The 17,894-nt window shown below is 36.5% G+C and overlaps 1 protein-coding gene across 1 annotated transcript in view; it reads right to left on the reverse strand.

Moving 5' to 3' along the window:
* Positions 1-17,894, reverse strand: part of LOC127871070 (helicase POLQ-like) — a 66,929-nt gene that overhangs the window by 13,162 nt on the left and 35,873 nt on the right. Inside the window, exons 14-20 of the mRNA XM_052413719.1 lie at positions 17,056-17,197; positions 15,342-15,446; positions 14,600-14,828; positions 13,965-14,122; positions 10,795-10,893; positions 7,595-7,768; positions 6,863-6,976 (exon numbers count right to left, since the gene is read on the reverse strand). Coding sequence (XP_052269679.1) covers positions 6,863-6,976; positions 7,595-7,768; positions 10,795-10,893; positions 13,965-14,122; positions 14,600-14,828; positions 15,342-15,446; positions 17,056-17,197 — 1,021 coding nt within the window. The remainder of the gene's footprint in view (positions 1-6,862; positions 6,977-7,594; positions 7,769-10,794; positions 10,894-13,964; positions 14,123-14,599; positions 14,829-15,341; positions 15,447-17,055; positions 17,198-17,894) is intronic.

The following is a 17,894-nucleotide window of genomic DNA, read 5'->3' on the forward strand; positions in this document are numbered from 1 at the left end:
CTAGTATCATGCCAGAGCTATATTTCATACTGGTATTATTTAAGACATTGCTACATATGCTAGTGTACTGTAGCAACTCTAGTATCATGCCAGAGCCATATTTCATACTGGTATTATTTATGACATTGCTACATATGCTAGTATACTGTAGCAACTCTAGTATCATGCCAGAGCTATATTTCATACTGGTATTATTTATGACATTGCTACATATGCTAGTGTACTGTAGCAACTCTAGTATCATGCCAGTGCTATATTTCATACTGGTATTATTTAAGACATTGCTACATATACTAGTATACTGTAGCAACTCTAGTATCATGCCAGAGCTATATTTCATACTGGTATTATTTAAGACATTGCTACATATACTAGTATACTGTAGCAACTCTAGTATCATGCCAGAGCTATATTTCATACTGGTATTATTTAAGACATTGCTACATATGCTAGTATACTGTAGCAACTCTAGTATCATGCCAGAGCTATATTTCATACTGGTATTATTTATGACATTGCTACATATGCTAGTGTACTGTAGAAACTCTAGTATCATGCCAGAGCTATATTTCATACTGGTATTATTTAAGACATTGCTACATATGCTAGTGTACTGTAGCAACTCTAGTATCATGCCAGGGCTATATTTCATACTGGTATTATTTAAGACATTGCTACATATGCTAGTATACTGTAGCAACTCTAGTATCATGCCAGAGCTATATTTAATACTGGTATTATTTAAGACATTGCTACATATGCTAGTGTACTGTAGCAACTCTAGTATCATGCCAGAGCTATATTTCATACTGGTATTATTTATGACATTGCTACATATGCCAGTGTACTGTAGCAACTCTAGTATCATGCCAGAGCTATATTTCATACTGGTATTATTTAAGACATTGCTACATATACTAGTATACTGTAGCAACTCTAGTATCATGCCAGAGCTATATTTCATACTGGTATTATTTACGACATTGCTACATATACTAGTGTACTGTAGCAACTCTAGTATCATGCCAGAGCTATATTTCATACTGGTATTATTTAAGACATTGCTACATATGCTAGTGTACTGTAGCAACTCTAGTATCATGCCAGAGCTATATTTCATACTGGTATTATTTAAGACATTGCTACATATACTAGTGTACTGTAGCAACTCTAGTATCATGCCAGAGCTATATTTCATACTGGTATTATTCATGACATTGCTACATATACTAGTGTACTGTAGCAACTCTAGTATCATGCCAGAGCTATATTTCATACTGGTATTATTTAGGACATTGCTACATATGCTAGTGTACTGTAGCAACTCTAGTATCATGCCAGAGCTATATTTCATACTGGTATTATTTAAGACATTGCTACATATGCTAGTATACTGTAGCAACTCTAGTATCATGCCAGAGCTATATTTCATACTGGTATTATTTAAGACATTGCTACATATGCTAGTATACTGTAGAAACTCTAGTATCATGCCAGAGCTATATTTCATACTGGTATTATTTAAGACATTGCTACATATGCTAGTGTACTGTAGCAACTCTAGTATCATGCCAGAGCTATATATCATACTGGTATTATTTATGACATTGCTACATATGCTAGTATACTGTAGCAACTCTAGTATCATGCCAGAGCTATATTTCATACTGGTATTATTTAAGACATTGCTACATATGCTAGTGTACTGTAGCAACTCTAGTATCATGCCAGAGCTATATTTCATACTGGTATTATTTAAGACATTGCTACATATACTAGTATACTGTAGCAACTCTAGTATCATGCCAGAGCTATATTTCATACTGGTATTATTTAAGACATTGCTACATATGCTAGTATACTGTAGCAACTCTAGTATCATGCCAGAGCTATATTTCATACTGGTATTATTTATGACATTGCTACATATGCTAGTGTACTGTAGAAACTCTAGTATCATGCCAGAGCTATATTTCATACTGGTATTATTTAAGACATTGCTACATATGCTAGTGTACTGTAGCAACTCTAGTATCATGCCAGGGCTATATTTCATACTGGTATTATTTAAGACATTGCTACATATGCTAGTATACTGTAGCAACTCTAGTATCATGCCAGAGCTATATTTAATACTGGTATTATTTAAGACATTGCTACATATGCTAGTGTACTGTAGCAACTCTAGTATCATGCCAGAGCTATATTTCATACTGGTATTATTTATGACATTGCTACATATGCCAGTGTACTGTAGCAACTCTAGTATCATGCCAGAGCTATATTTCATACTGGTATTATTTAAGACATTGCTACATATACTAGTATACTGTAGCAACTCTAGTATCATGCCAGAGCTATATTTCATACTGGTATTATTTACGACATTGCTACATATACTAGTGTACTGTAGCAACTCTAGTATCATGCCAGAGCTATATTTCATACTGGTATTATTTAAGACATTGCTACATATGCTAGTGTACTGTAGCAACTCTAGTATCATGCCAGAGCTATATTTCATACTGGTATTATTTAAGACATTGCTACATATACTAGTGTACTGTAGCAACTCTAGTATCATGCCAGAGCTATATTTCATACTGGAATTATTCATGACATTGCTACATATACTAGTGTACTGTAGCAACTCTAGTATCATGCCAGAGCTATATTTCATACTGGTATTATTTAGGACATTGCTACATATGCTAGTGTACTGTAGCAACTCTAGTATCATGCCAGAGCTATATTTCATACTGGTATTATTTAAGACATTGCTACATATACTAGTATCATGCCAGAGCTATATTTCATACTGGTATTATTTAAGACATTGCTACATATGCTAGTGTACTGTAGCAACTCTAGTATCATGCCAGAGCTATATTTCATACTGGTATTATTTAAGACATTGCTACATATGCTAGTATACTGTAGCAACTCTAGTATCATGCCAGAGCTATATTTCATACTGGTATTATTTATGACATTGCTACATATGCCAGTGTACTGTAGCAACTCTAGTATCATGCCAGAGCTATATTTCATACTGGTATTATTTAAGACATTGCTACATATGCTAGTGTACTGTAGCAACTCTAGTATCATGCCAGAGCTATATATCATACTGGTATTATTTATGACATTGCTACATATGCTAGTATACTGTAGCAACTCTAGTATCATGCCAGAGCTATATTTCATACTGGTATTATTTAAGACATTGCTACATATGCTAGTGTACTGTAGCAACTCTAGTATCATGCCAGAGCTATATTTCATACTGGTATTATTTAAGACATTGCTACATATACTAGTATACTGTAGCAACTCTAGTATCATGCCAGAGCTATATTTCATACTGGTATTATTTAAGACATTGCTACATATGCTAGTATACTGTAGCAACTCTAGTATCATGCCAGAGCTATATTTCATACTGGTATTATTTATGACATTGCTACATATGCTAGTGTACTGTAGAAACTCTAGTATCATGCCAGAGCTATATTTCATACTGGTATTATTTAAGACATTGCTACATATGCTAGTGTACTGTAGCAACTCTAGTATCATGCCAGGGCTATATTTCATACTGGTATTATTTAAGACATTGCTACATATGCTAGTATACTGTAGCAACTCTAGTATCATGCCAGAGCTATATTTAATACTGGTATTATTTAAGACATTGCTACATATGCTAGTGTACTGTAGCAACTCTAGTATCATGCCAGAGCTATATTTCATACTGGTATTATTTATGACATTGCTACATATGCCAGTGTACTGTAGCAACTCTAGTATCATGCCAGAGCTATATTTCATACTGGTATTATTTAAGACATTGCTACATATACTAGTATACTGTAGCAACTCTAGTATCATGCCAGAGCTATATTTCATACTGGTATTATTTACGACATTGCTACATATACTAGTGTACTGTAGCAACTCTAGTATCATGCCAGAGCTATATTTCATACTGGTATTATTTAAGACATTGCTACATATGCTAGTGTACTGTAGCAACTCTAGTATCATGCCAGAGCTATATTTCATACTGGTATTATTTAAGACATTGCTACATATACTAGTGTACTGTAGCAACTCTAGTATCATGCCAGAGCTATATTTCATACTGGTATTATTCATGACATTGCTACATATACTAGTGTACTGTAGCAACTCTAGTATCATGCCAGAGCTATATTTCATACTGGTATTATTTAGGACATTGCTACATATGCTAGTGTACTGTAGCAACTCTAGTATCATGCCAGAGCTATATTTCATACTGGTATTATTTAAGACATTGCTACATATACTAGTATCATGCCAGAGCTATATTTCATACTGGTATTATTTAAGACATTGCTACATATGCTAGTGTACTGTAGCAACTCTAGTATCATGCCAGAGCTATATTTCATACTGGTATTATTTAAGACATTGCTACATATGCTAGTATACTGTAGCAACTCTAGTATCATGCCAGAGCTATATTTCATACTGGTATTATTTAAGACATTGCTACATATGCTAGTATACTGTAGAAACTCTAGTATCATGCCAGAGCTATATTTCATACTGGTATTATTTAAGACATTGCTACATATGCTAGTGTACTGTAGCAACTCTAGTATCATGCCAGAGCTATATATCATACTGGTATTATTTGACATTGCTACATATGCTAGTATACTGTAGCAACTCTAGTATCATGCCAGAGCTATATTTCATACTGGTATTATTTAAGACATTGCTACATATGCTAGTGTACTGTAGCAACTCTAGTATCATGCCAGAGCTATATTTCATACTGGTATTATTTATGACATTGCTACATATGCTAGTATACTGTAGCAACTCTAGTATCATGCCAGAGCTATATTTCATACTGGTATTATTTATGACATTGCTACATATGCTAGTGTACTGTAGCAACTCTAGTATCATGCCAGTGCTATATTTCATACTGGTATTATTTAAGACATTGCTACATATACTAGTATACTGTAGCAACTCTAGTATCATGCCAGAGCTATATTTCATACTGGTATTATTTAAGACATTGCTACATATGCTAGTGTACTGTAGCAACTCTAGTATCATGCCAGAGCTATATTTCATACTGGTATTATTTATGACATTGCTACATATGCTAGTGTACTGTAGCAACTCTAGTATCATGCCAGAGCTATATTTCATACTGGTATTATTTAAGACATTGCTACATATACTAGTATACTGTAGCAACTCTAGTATCATGCCAGAGCTATATTTCATACTGGTATTATTTAAGACATTGCTACATATGCTAGTGTACTGTAGCAACTCTAATATCATGCCAGAGCTATATTTCATACTGGTATTATTTAAGACATTGCTACATATGCTAGTGTACTGTAGCAACTCCAGTATCATGCCAGGGCTATATTTCATACTGGTATTATTTAAGACATTGCTACATATGCTAGTGTACTGTAGCAACTCTAATATCATGCCAGAGCTTTATTTCATACTGGTATTATTTATGACATTGCTACATATGCTAGTGTACTGTAGCAACTCTAGTATCATGCCAGGGCTATATTTCATACTGGTATTATTTAAGACATTGCTACATATACTAGTGTACTGTAGCAACTCTAGTATCATGCCAGGGCTATATTTCATACTGGTATTATTTAAGACATTGCTACATATGCTAGTATACTGAAGCAACTCTAGTATCATGCCAGAGCTATATTTCATACTGGTATTATTTAAGACATTGCTACATATGCTAGTATACTGTAGCAACTCTAGTATCATGCCAGAGCTATATTTCATACTGGTATTATTTAAGACATTGCTACATATACATGTACTAGTATACAGTCTTGTTCTGGGAATCTGTGCTTAATGCACGTGCATCAGTTTTGTCCCAGATGAGCCTGCGCAGCTCACACAGGCTAATCAGGGACAACAGTTTACACCTAGACTGTACTTTGGTTAAAGCGGGTATATACGATTTTGTTAAATATTTATGAATTTATATAAAATGTGTAAAAAATTATTATATATATATTTCAATATAAATTAAAATAGAAGTTAAGAAGAACATGTGTCTAAAAATGCGAAATAAGCCAGATATTTAATTCTGAAATTGAAAACGACTGTACAGCCGAATTCGCCAGCATGTATACCATACATGAACGATGTGAATCTAAACTTAGTTTAACGGTTTATTTGAATTCCCGCAACGATATCTATTCATACGACACACGAACAGTAACTCCGATCCTAATACAAAGACGAATGCTTCGGTTATTGTAGGAAAATATGTACGTCACAATCGGCTCAGGGCGCTAATTTGTCTTTGCTGCATTTTATGAAATTCGGCTTTAATGTATAATTTTTCTTTCCCATTTTATGTTATTGTAACATATTTTATCAATATATAACAATTTAACACATATAAAAAATCGTATATTCCCGCTTTAAGAAGAAACTTCCTTTAAACCAACAATTCATGAAAAATTCCTTTAAAGTGGAATGCAAAGTCTCATGTGAGACGACACTTGCACATGCATTAACCCTTTCAGTGCTGGAACCGAATTTTGAACGCCTTTGCAGAACGTGGCGTCTCATCAGGATCCAAACTGTTTGCTATTCTGATAGTATTCTTTGAAAACATTCGAAGAAAATGCTTTTTTAAAAATCTATGCATTTTATGTTGAAATAAATCTATCTATTTTAGAAATTCAGCAGACAACATTTAAGCAGACAACAAATTTCCCAGCATGCAAAGGGTTAAACCCAGTTTTCTCAGACCATGCCTCATTCATAACCCATGCAATATAATCCATGTTACCAATTTAATCCCGGGTATCTCCATGAGCGGTATGAGCTCAGCTGTAACGCAGTATGACAGGCGCTTGACAAAGTTTCCCAGTAGGTCCTGGTATGCCCAGAACTCCTCCAGCTCCTGAAAAGGGGAAAATGGGACTTAAAGCATGTGTGTAAAATGTTGTCCCCACCCATCACATTTTTAGACTACCTAGACTTTTCTTCGAAAAGATAAGCTAAAAAATAACTTTAACCCTTTCCCACTCAGAAGCAAAGTGAAAATGGCTACATGCAACCAGCATAAAACCAGATCAGCCTGCAAGTAACTGCGAGTTTGGAAATAAAGCCTTTAAAACTCTAATCTATTAAGAACGGTCTTACATTAAATTAGATTTTCTGAAGAATTACAAATGTGTCAATGTGCATATCAGAGTAATAAAGGCATACAATTTATTATATGACACCACAGCTGAAATAATCATCTGAATGATTAGGGTTAATCCTTTACCACTTAGATACATATTTTCACTCATTTGTAGTCCCCTAGAAATTTAAATTTAATTAAAAACCTTTCTTACTAGATTCAAATTTTTAAGGCTTCATTTCCAACCTTAACATACCGATGAGCAGCAAACAGCATAAAACCTGAACAGACTGCGAGATACTCACTGTTTTGCTGTTTGCACATTTTTACTTTGAGTCTGAGTGGGAAAAGATTAAATAATGACACCCCGGCTGAAATGATCAATCAACCTACCATACAGAAGTGGGCAACACAGGAGGCAAAGCTAGCCGCGCTGGCCAGCAGGTTCTGTACAAAGCCTCTTGGAGTATCAAACCTCTCTGCAACCTCCCAGACTGACTTCTCTCTCCAGAGGTCATACAGCATAAGAGTTAGGTAGAAACGATTCACCACAAACTCATCAACTTTCTGAAAAGTAGATAATACTGAGTAATGTATGGCGGAGATTTCAAATGACTTAGAATCTTGCATTTTAATATGCAATGCAAGAAATTTTCTGTTTTGAACTTCTACTCAGCCATGCATTATTCTGATCCACTTGATTTTCTGTCAGTCAAATAAAAAAAAAAGTGATTGAAAACAGCAAACCATGGACAACAAGTGAACCAATAAAATGAGCACTTTAACTTAAACTGAACATTTCATGAAACAATAGGCCCCAAAGGGCCCTGGGTTGCTCACCTGAGAGACTAAGATGGAAAGAAAAAAAGATTAAAACTCTTCAGCAAATATTGCAGATTATTGGTATGAGAAGACTGACTTTAAAAATAAGTTGTTCCAAAGTATTCACAATAGGCCTATAGAAAATTACCCCACCTGCCCTGGCCATGTTTTTAATACCCAGATTTTATTAGGAAAATGCTTCTTACATACATATAGAGAACTGCCCCATCCCCTGGTGGCCATGTTTTTCCACTGATCATGACCATTTTCAAAGTCATCCAATATATCAATAAAACCAATGTTTTGACCAAGTTTCATGATGATTGGCCAAAAAATGTGACTTTGAGAGTGTTCATAAGCTGTTTTAGTATATAAATTTAAGGAAAATGACCCCCTCCCCCCAGGGGTCATGTTACTAGATGGATCAAAACTATTTTTGAACTCAACCGTCGTATTTGAACTGTCGTATCCAAGAACAAATCTTCTGACCAAATGTCATGATGATTGGGCAAAAAATGTGTCTTAGACTTTTCACATGTTTTCTTATATACATATAGAGAAAACTGTTCCACTCCCTGGCGGCATGTTCTTTCACTGATCACGACTATTTTCAAACTCAATGTTTTGACCAAGTTTCATGAGGATTGGACAACAAATGTGACTTCTAGAGTGTTCACAAGCTTTTTTTAATATATAAATATAAGGAAAAAGACCCCCCCTCCTGGCAGGCATTTTTTTTAAACCAAACATTTTCGAACTCAACCGACGTATCCATGAAACAAATGTTCTGACCAAATTTCATAAAGATTGGGCGAAAAAATGCGTCGTCTAGACTGTTCACATGTTTTCACTATATACATATAGAGAAAACTTCCCCATCCCCTGGTGGCCATGTTTTTCCACTGATCATCACCATTTTCAAAATCATCCGAGATATCCACATAACCAATGTTTTGACCAAATTTCATGATGATAAGGCAAAAAATGTGACTTCAAGAGTGTTCACAAGCTACTTTACCATATAAATATAAGGAAAAAGACACCCCCCCTGGCGGCCATGTTTTTTTACCGATTTGAACCATTTTCAAACTCAACCGTCATATCCAGGAAATAAATCTTCTGACCAAATTTTATGAAGATTAAGCAAAAAATGTGTCTATTAGACTGATCACATGTTTACACTATATACACATAGAGAAAACTGCCCCCTGGCGGCCATTTTTTTCACCGATCATAACCATTTTCAAACTGGTTTGAGATATGTATAAAATCGATATTTAGACAAAATTTCATGATGATTAGGCAAAAAAAGTGACTCCTAGAGTGTTCACAAGCTTTTTGTACTATATAAACATACGGAAAAAGACACCCCCCCCCAGCCACCATGTTTTTTTATCAATCCAAACCATTTTTCGAACTCAACCGACGTAGCCAGGAAAAAATGTTCTGACCAAATATCACAAAGATTTGACCAAAAATGTGACTTCTAGAGTGTTCACGTGTTTTCACTATATACATATAGAGAAAACTGCCCCGCCCCCTGGCAGCAATGTTTTTTCACCGATCTGGACCATTTTCAAACTCGTCCGAGATATCAATGAAACCAATGTTTTGACCAAGTTTCATGATGATTAGGCAAAAATTGTGGCTTCAAGACTGTTCACAAGGTTTCTCTATAGCCATATAAGGAATACTGCCCCGCCCCCTGGCGGCCATGTTTTTCAATGGACCGAAACCATTTTTGAACTCAACCAACATATCATTAAGACAAACATTTTGACAAAGTTACATGAAGATTGGGCATCAAATGTGACTTCTACAGTGTTCACAAGGTTTTTATTTGTTTGACCTAGTGACCTAGTTTTTGACCCAGCATGACCCAGTTTTAAACTCCGTCGAGGTATTATTGGGACAAATGTTCTGACCAAGTTTTATGAAGGTCGGACAATAAATGTGGCCCCTAGAGTGTTCACAAGGCAAAAGTGACGACGGACGCACAACGCACGACGGACAAAAGGCGATCACAAAAGCTCACCGTTGTGCTCAGGTGAGCTTAAAAGCAAGTACAAGAGTATTTAAATGTGTTTGAGCAATTGAGTACCAAGCAATTCAAAAGACTCATATTTCCCAATCTGAAGATTTAGCAATTTCCAAATCATGGTTTTTCGTGCTAATTTTTCCCAAAGGGCCACAGGTACTTTTCTCAATTGAGCAAAAACAAATTGCTGCCTATTCAATATCAAAAGCTATTTTTTCACTTTCATTTAAAGCTCAAATCCCAAACTTCCCAAAGAGCCTGTTGTGACCATCAACTTTGTAACTTCCGCCTAACCACTGTCTTCAGACTTCGGGCCCGACAACAGATTAACGGGCAAAGACTCCAGAACAACCATCAGACAAATAAGTTACCACTCTATACTTCACACTGGACAACTGTTTCACTAGGTAGATCTCTTCATGCTGGATGAGTATTTAAGCTGCGTTATGGGAAAATGGGGCTTAATGCGAATGCATAGTGTCTACCCAGTCAGCACAGTTATCAGGGACAACACTATCCTTGCTAATGAAATTTTTCATTTAGAGGAAGTCTCTTCTATACAAAAATCATTTCTAGGAGGAAAGTGTAGTCCCTGATAAGCCTGTGCTGACTGCTCAGCCTAGTCTGGGATGACACTTTATGCACATGCATTAAGCCCTGTTTTCCAGTAAGGAGGCACATTTGTCTACTACTTACCACTTTACTTTTATTGCCATTTCACTAGGCCACTTACCACTCTAGACTTCATGTTTGACGACCTTTTCACCAGGTACGACTCCGGTACACCAATTAGACTTGCCACCTTCATCTCTGAAGCACTCAGTGTACTGAACTGAAGACATATTGTAAATAAATCATAAAGTATTCATAGAGATTTTTTTATTTTGCACGATATAACAAAATTGCAGTCATGTGATGGCTGCCAATTAATCTACTCACACATTTCTACATTTTTAAAGAAATAGTGCTCATACTAATTCCATCAACCCTTTACCACTTAGATATCACTTAGATAGGTATTTTGACGCATTTGTAGTTACTTAGAAGTTGAAATTTAATTAAAGACCTTTCTTACTAGATTTAAGTTTTAAAGTGTTTATTTCCAACAATTAGATACTAATTAGTAGCAAAAAGCATAAACCTGAACAGACTGCGAGTTACTTGCACTTGCAATTTCACTTCTGAGTGGGAAAGTGTTAACTTACAACTGCCCTACTTGATTCAAAGTTACTGGGGGAAGAGAAATGGAAATAATTTTGAACCATGGATTTGAAGACAAGCACTCTACCAAACCAGCTGGCCCACAATTAATTAAGAAATCAAAGGTCTGGCAATATTTCTACTGCAGGTAAAAACAATACAAGCTGTGCTCTGTAAAAAAGATGTTAAATGCATGTACATAATGTTGTCCAAGATTAGCCTGTGCAGTCTTCACAGGCTAATTAGGGATGGCACTTTCCTCTACTGTGCAGTCTACACAGGCTAATCAGGGATGGCACTTTCCTCTACTGTGCAGTCTACACAGGCTAATCAGGGATGGCACTTTCCTCTACTGTGCAGTCTACACAGGCTAATCAGGGATGGCACTTTCCTCTACTGTGCAGTCTACACAGGCTAATCAGGGATGGCACTTTCCTCTACTGTGCAGTCTACACAGGCTAATCAGGGATGGCACTTTCCTCTACTGTGCAGTCTACACAGGCTAATCAGGGATGGCACTTTCCTCTACTGTGCAGTCTACACAGGCTAATCAGGGATGGCACTTTCCTCTACTGTGCAGTCTACACAGGCTAATCAGGGATGGCACTTTCCTCTACTGTGCAGTCTACACAGGCTAATCAGGGATGGCACTTTCCTCTACTGTGCAGTCTACACAGGCTAATCAGGGATGGCACTTTCCTCTTCTGTGCAGTCTACACAGGCTAATCAGGGATGGCACTTTCCTCTACTGTGCAGTCTACACAGGCTAATCAGGGATGGCACTTTCTGCTTAAACTTGATTTTTGCTAATATGAGACTTTCTTTAAACAAAAAATATCATAAAAAAGGAAAGTGTCCACACAGGCTTCTCAGGGACAAAACTTTATGAAAATGCATTAACCCTTTCAGCGCTGGAACCGAATTTCGAAGGCCTTTGCAAACAGTTTGGATCCAGATGAGACGCCACATTCTGTCATCAGGATCCAAACTGTTTGCTATTCTGATAGTATTTTTTGAAAAAAATTGAAGAAAATGCTAATTTTAGAAATTCAGCAGACCACATTTAAGCAGACGACAAATTTCCCAGCATGCAAAGGGTTTAACCCCGTTTCCCAGAGAACGGCTCATATGCATCCAATTGTGTTGTGGCAAAGTGTCCACCTAGACACTGTGATGTCATTGGTTCGATCCCCAATGTGACAGCGTTCCTCAGCTCTCCATTTAAGACAACAAGAACTGGTTCTACACAGAAACAGACTCAAAAGCATGACATTAATAATTGAGCTTTTGATGCAATGGAGCTTAAAAGTAATAGGTAGAAACTAATCGTTGGGATACATAAATTTATGAAAAATATGAGAAAACCAATACACAAGGAATTATCAGATTTTCGAAAGGTAGGAGTGGATTTGCGTAAACATATTTATTCCAGACTGTGTTTACAAAAAAAGTTCAAAGTAACACCTTAAGTTTTTAGGACTGGAACAATAACTAACCAAGTATGGCTTCTTTCCTCAATAATATATTTAGAAACACAGTGATGGTAATTTCATTTAAAACACAAAACAATTAATAATGATTCAAGGTTTACATTTTTAAGTATAATTGGAATCAAGGTTGGAGTGGATTGAATCTAAAATGTGTACTACATTATAAAATAGCAGAAAGGATTATATTCTCTCTTATATTATAACATGAAAGACAGAACATATATCAGCATTATGTTCAAAGAAGGCACATGAAAACATGTGTCTTTCAGGGCACACAATGTGCTATAGGTGCATTATATCCACTGAACCAGAACACATGAGTATGGCAGTGTATCGCAACACCACTTTGTTCTCCGGTGATGCTTAACCATGATATTTGAATCTTCAGGTGCCATGGTCTGATATCACCAGTATAGTAATGCAATATAAAACAAGAAACTTGGCAAGGCCACAAAACATTTAAATAGTAAATTAATGGTAATAATTGTGAAATCGAATTCCAAACCTAAGTCTGCACTTCAGCTCAAAGGAACTACACACACAATCAAGCCCAATTCTTCCAAACAAACTCAAGCAATTCAGCTGGAACATTTTTTTATGCAAAGTAACCTTGATCTGAAAGTCCAAAAATGCAATGCCAAGTTAGGTCTGCATGTAAGCAACTAACAAGCAAAATATTAATGAAACACCTAAAGCAAAACATAATTAAATGAGTTAGAACTAAAATTATTTGTTTAACTGTGCAATCCGAAACTATGTCTACATGTAAGTTACCTACAAACAATTAACATTAAAAATCTTCCATCCAAAATTATTGAGTGGAAACCTTATTCTTTTTTAGTAACAATGACCTTGACATGACAGGCCGAAAATACAATGCCACATTAGGTCATAAGGCAAGCGTGCTATATGCAAAGTTTGTTATAGATTTGTTCTCACTAAACTAAAATTAATGACAAGAAATCACCTTTTTTGCTGTCCTAAGTAGGGTACTACTCAACTATGCGTAATATATTTACGTTGAAACAAAAATAGTACTCCAGTACAGTAGAAGGATTCAAGACTCATAATCACATACAGTTCAGGCCTGAGATTACAACATATACATTTTCTCCGCTCTGACAGTGTTTCCTTTTGGAGCGCATCCCGAGTCCTATACTCATACAAATGGCTGGGGACTCATTGCAGAATTGAAATGACAAACTGCTCTGACCTGGCTAAGGTAGATGAACCAGTTGGGAGACGCGTCCTTGGCAAGGTCATAGGGCGTGACGAGGTACAGGAGGTGGAGGTGTGTGGACAGGACTATCGACTCCTCAGCCTTTGTGAGATCATTGTACAGCATACTAGCAAAGTCTGGGTCTATGGGACCTGTACAATATAGGGGCCACGCTCTAGGTAAACCGGGCTTAATGCTTATGCATAAAATGTTGTCCCAGTTTAGCCTGCGCAATCTTTTCAGTCTAACCAGGAGCAACATGTTCCACTTTTATGCCATAATATCCGTAAAAGGAATTCCCTTTTTAGCGAAACATTCAGTTAAAGTGAAAAGTGTTGTCCCTCATGAGCCTGTGCAGACTGCACAGGCTAATCTTGGACCACATTTACGCTCATGCTTTAAATCCTGTTTAACCACAGAGAGGCTTGTATGAGGACCAAAATTAACAAATAACAAGACATGGAGAAGACACGGAATTGTGTGAACATAGGTATGGTCTCATTGGCCTCGAAAAGGTCAGATCAAAGCTAAACAACAAATATTTCATATTATTAAATCACAAGTCAATGACAAAATTATACCTTGATCAATAAAAAACATTACATAATTAAAGTTAAAATCCCATCAACCTTTAAAAGTAGCTCGTCCAAACGGTGTCACTGTTAGACTGAGCTGTTCACAGCCGCCCCCCTGTGGGTCCTCATTGAGCGTTCGGGTCTGAAGTATGAGACCCGAGTCCACAAGCTTCTGTAGTGCCGTCTGGCACAGCTCTGTCACATCGGTACCCAGCACTGCCTGCTGGATGGAGGCCAGAGACCGGGCAACAAAGCGGAACACTTCCTCTGTGGTGGTGGCGACCTGTTGGACGTAGAAATGGTAGTCGTTTAGTTTTAAAATATTTATTTAAGCTCGATTGCATCAAAAGACTAAGGCATATTTTAACTCTTTTTAGTCCATTTTCTAGGTAGAACCAATACTTGGTGTATTAGAGGGAGATATAAAGAAAGCTCTATAGTGGAGATCTACACATGACTTCTTGGTTGCTAGGCAGACATCATATCCATAACAGCACAAAAGCAGTTGCTTCAAGAAAGATAATGTTGCATGTGGGAATACCTGTTTTATTATGTGGCTCATTTACACACTTAAAATGTCACTTTAACAAAGGAATTGTCACAAATGTGACAAAAAACCCTGCACATCCTTATCAGCTATGTTCAAGGTAAAATAAGTAAATAATGAGTGAAGTTTTCAATTTAATTGCTTGGGGAATGTGGAAGCAATTCACTTCCCAAACTTATGTCTTTCTACATCAACAGACAGACAAACAAAATACCCAACCAACAGATCCCCCTCAAACTGTGTTGTCACCTTGAGTCCTATGACAGACAAGAGCATGGCCCGCAGACCTCGGCCCTGCTCGTACACCAGACTGCTGTGACAGCTCTCCAAGGGCGCCGACAACAGCTCCATCACCTACAGGAGCAAATGTTAAACAAAAGTTTATAACTCTTTGAGCCTTGTTCTGGGCTAAATGTAGGTGCCAGGGAGAACAATTCCGCCTAGACTTGATTTTGGTTTAAAAGAGACTTCCTATAAACAAAATATTCCATAACAGAGGAACAATGGCTATGCCACCTCCTCAGGCTAATCTGTGACAATACTTTATGCACATGCATGAAGCCAAGTTGTCCAGAATGAATCTCATTTAATGATAGCCAAGGCTAATTGTCTAGCACACATAGATTTCATCATAATTGTTTATTTAAAGGGGGGAAGAGTTGTCATGAAGATAACAGTATGCAGAGTTTAATATACTTATGACTGATAATTAAAAAGTGGCCCATAATTTTGTTCACAGTAATGTAAATTCAGATATTTAACCACCTTCAGGATCTATATGAAGTTATTTCTGAAGCCATAGTACCCATAAAATTATAAATGTCCAAAATCAGCACAAAGTATGAATCAGTTATACAGATTAAAGCATTTAAAGCTCAGTTAGTGCTATATAAAATGAGAAATTTGTCTCCAACCTTAACCTATGGTTTTATAGCAAATTATCAAAGCAAAAATTCTGTACAATTTAATCCTATTAATCATATTTGACAACACAAATAAAACATCTCAGCTCTATGTTATTTCAATTTAGGCACTTTATGAAATCACATTGTCCAATATCTATTTACAACTTATAATTTGTTCAAGATGTGGCATATTTTCGACAAGAATTTTAGGCTTACACGAATATCTAAAAATATGCCATAACAGCTAATATAACAAGAGATGTGTTTGTCAGAAACACAATGACCCCCTACTGCGCCGCTTTGAAGCCATATATTTGACCTTTGACCTTGAAGGATGACTTTGACATTTCACCACTCAAAATGTGCAGCTCCATGAGATACATATGCTTGCCAAATATCAAGTTGCTATGTACACTATTGCAAAAGTTATGGGCAACGTTATAATTTTCAGATGGACAGACTGACAGACTGATGGACAGTTCAATTGCTAAATGCCACCCTACCGGGGGCATAAAAAAACTAACTAGAAATCTGTTCCCTACACTCATGGCCCCACAACACTTGTTTAAACACAGTCAAATCCTCTATATGTTCTAGACAACAAAAACACAAAGGGTAGTAATTCAGCCATAACTGGCAGCAGCTAAAACTCTGTTCTTTATGATCATCTACTTATTAAGGTCATTACAATTGTAAAGTTCAAGAAAGATCAACAAAGTAGTAAAAGAGGTGTTGAAAACAGAAATTAGTTGACCATAATATTTAATGGAAACACAGGTTGTCATAATTTTGCCAAAACTGATCCTTTCTTTACCATAAAGGTCATTCAACTGTAAAAGTTTGAACAAGACCCACACAGTAGTAAGAGGTGTTGAAAACACACTCTTCAAAACGTAAAAAAAAAAGAAAAAGGGCCATTATTCTGCCAAAACTCATCAAAATATTTTCCTCCCACTCCATGGCACCATGAAAGTCAGTATAAGTAATTTTTTAAGTATTGCCATGTCTTGTTTCATATTTGTGAACATGAAAAAAAGGAAATATATTCCACACCACACCTTGGCCCTGTCTTCCTGCTTGCAAATCAGAATGCTCTCCCCTGACGTGTCTATGCCTGCCCTGCCTGCCCGACCCACCATCTGCTTGTATTGGCTCTGAGTCATGAAGTTTCTACCAATGTACGGGCTGCCGAGTATCACTCTGAAATGTTTACATGCTCCGAGATCCGAAAGTGATTTTGAGATTGATGGTGTTAAACCTGATGATTGATGCTTTTTAGCCTTGTAATTGGTGCTTTTTAGCCTTGTGATTGAAAGGTGTTGGCCTTGTGGTTGATGCTTTTTAGCCTTGTGGTTGATTGGTTTTAGCCTTGTTATTTATGCTATTTAGCCTTGTGATTGACAGATTTTAGCCTTGTGATTGATGGATTTTAGCATTGTAATTGATGGATTTTAGCACTGTATTTGATGGATTTAGCATTGTGATTGATGGATAGCATATGATATTTTAGCATTGTGATTGATGGATTTTAGCATTGTGATTGATGGATTTTAGCATTGTGATTGATGGATTTTAGCATTGTAATTGATGGTGTTTAGCCTTGAGATTGTAGTTTTGTTTGCCTTGTGATTGTAGGTTTTATAAATGAATACATTTCAGATGAAATTCATTTGTAAAATCATAAGAAAATGGTTGGAATCCATTCAAAGCTTAGGGGTCATGGTTAGACAATAGTTATTGCATTATCTGGTATGAACTACTTCTTAAGGGGGGGGGGGGGGGAACGCATGACCTTTCAATTAATAAGCCAATATATTTACCTTTTACCACTGTGACCTCTTTAATATTGTGCTTGTTCATTTATGTGGATCACAAGTTGTGTTTCCAGTTACTTCTT

This window comes from Dreissena polymorpha, chromosome 3 (assembly GCF_020536995.1).
Source record: "Dreissena polymorpha isolate Duluth1 chromosome 3, UMN_Dpol_1.0, whole genome shotgun sequence".
In the NCBI taxonomy this organism is placed as follows: Eukaryota; Metazoa; Mollusca; class Bivalvia; order Myida; family Dreissenidae; genus Dreissena; species Dreissena polymorpha.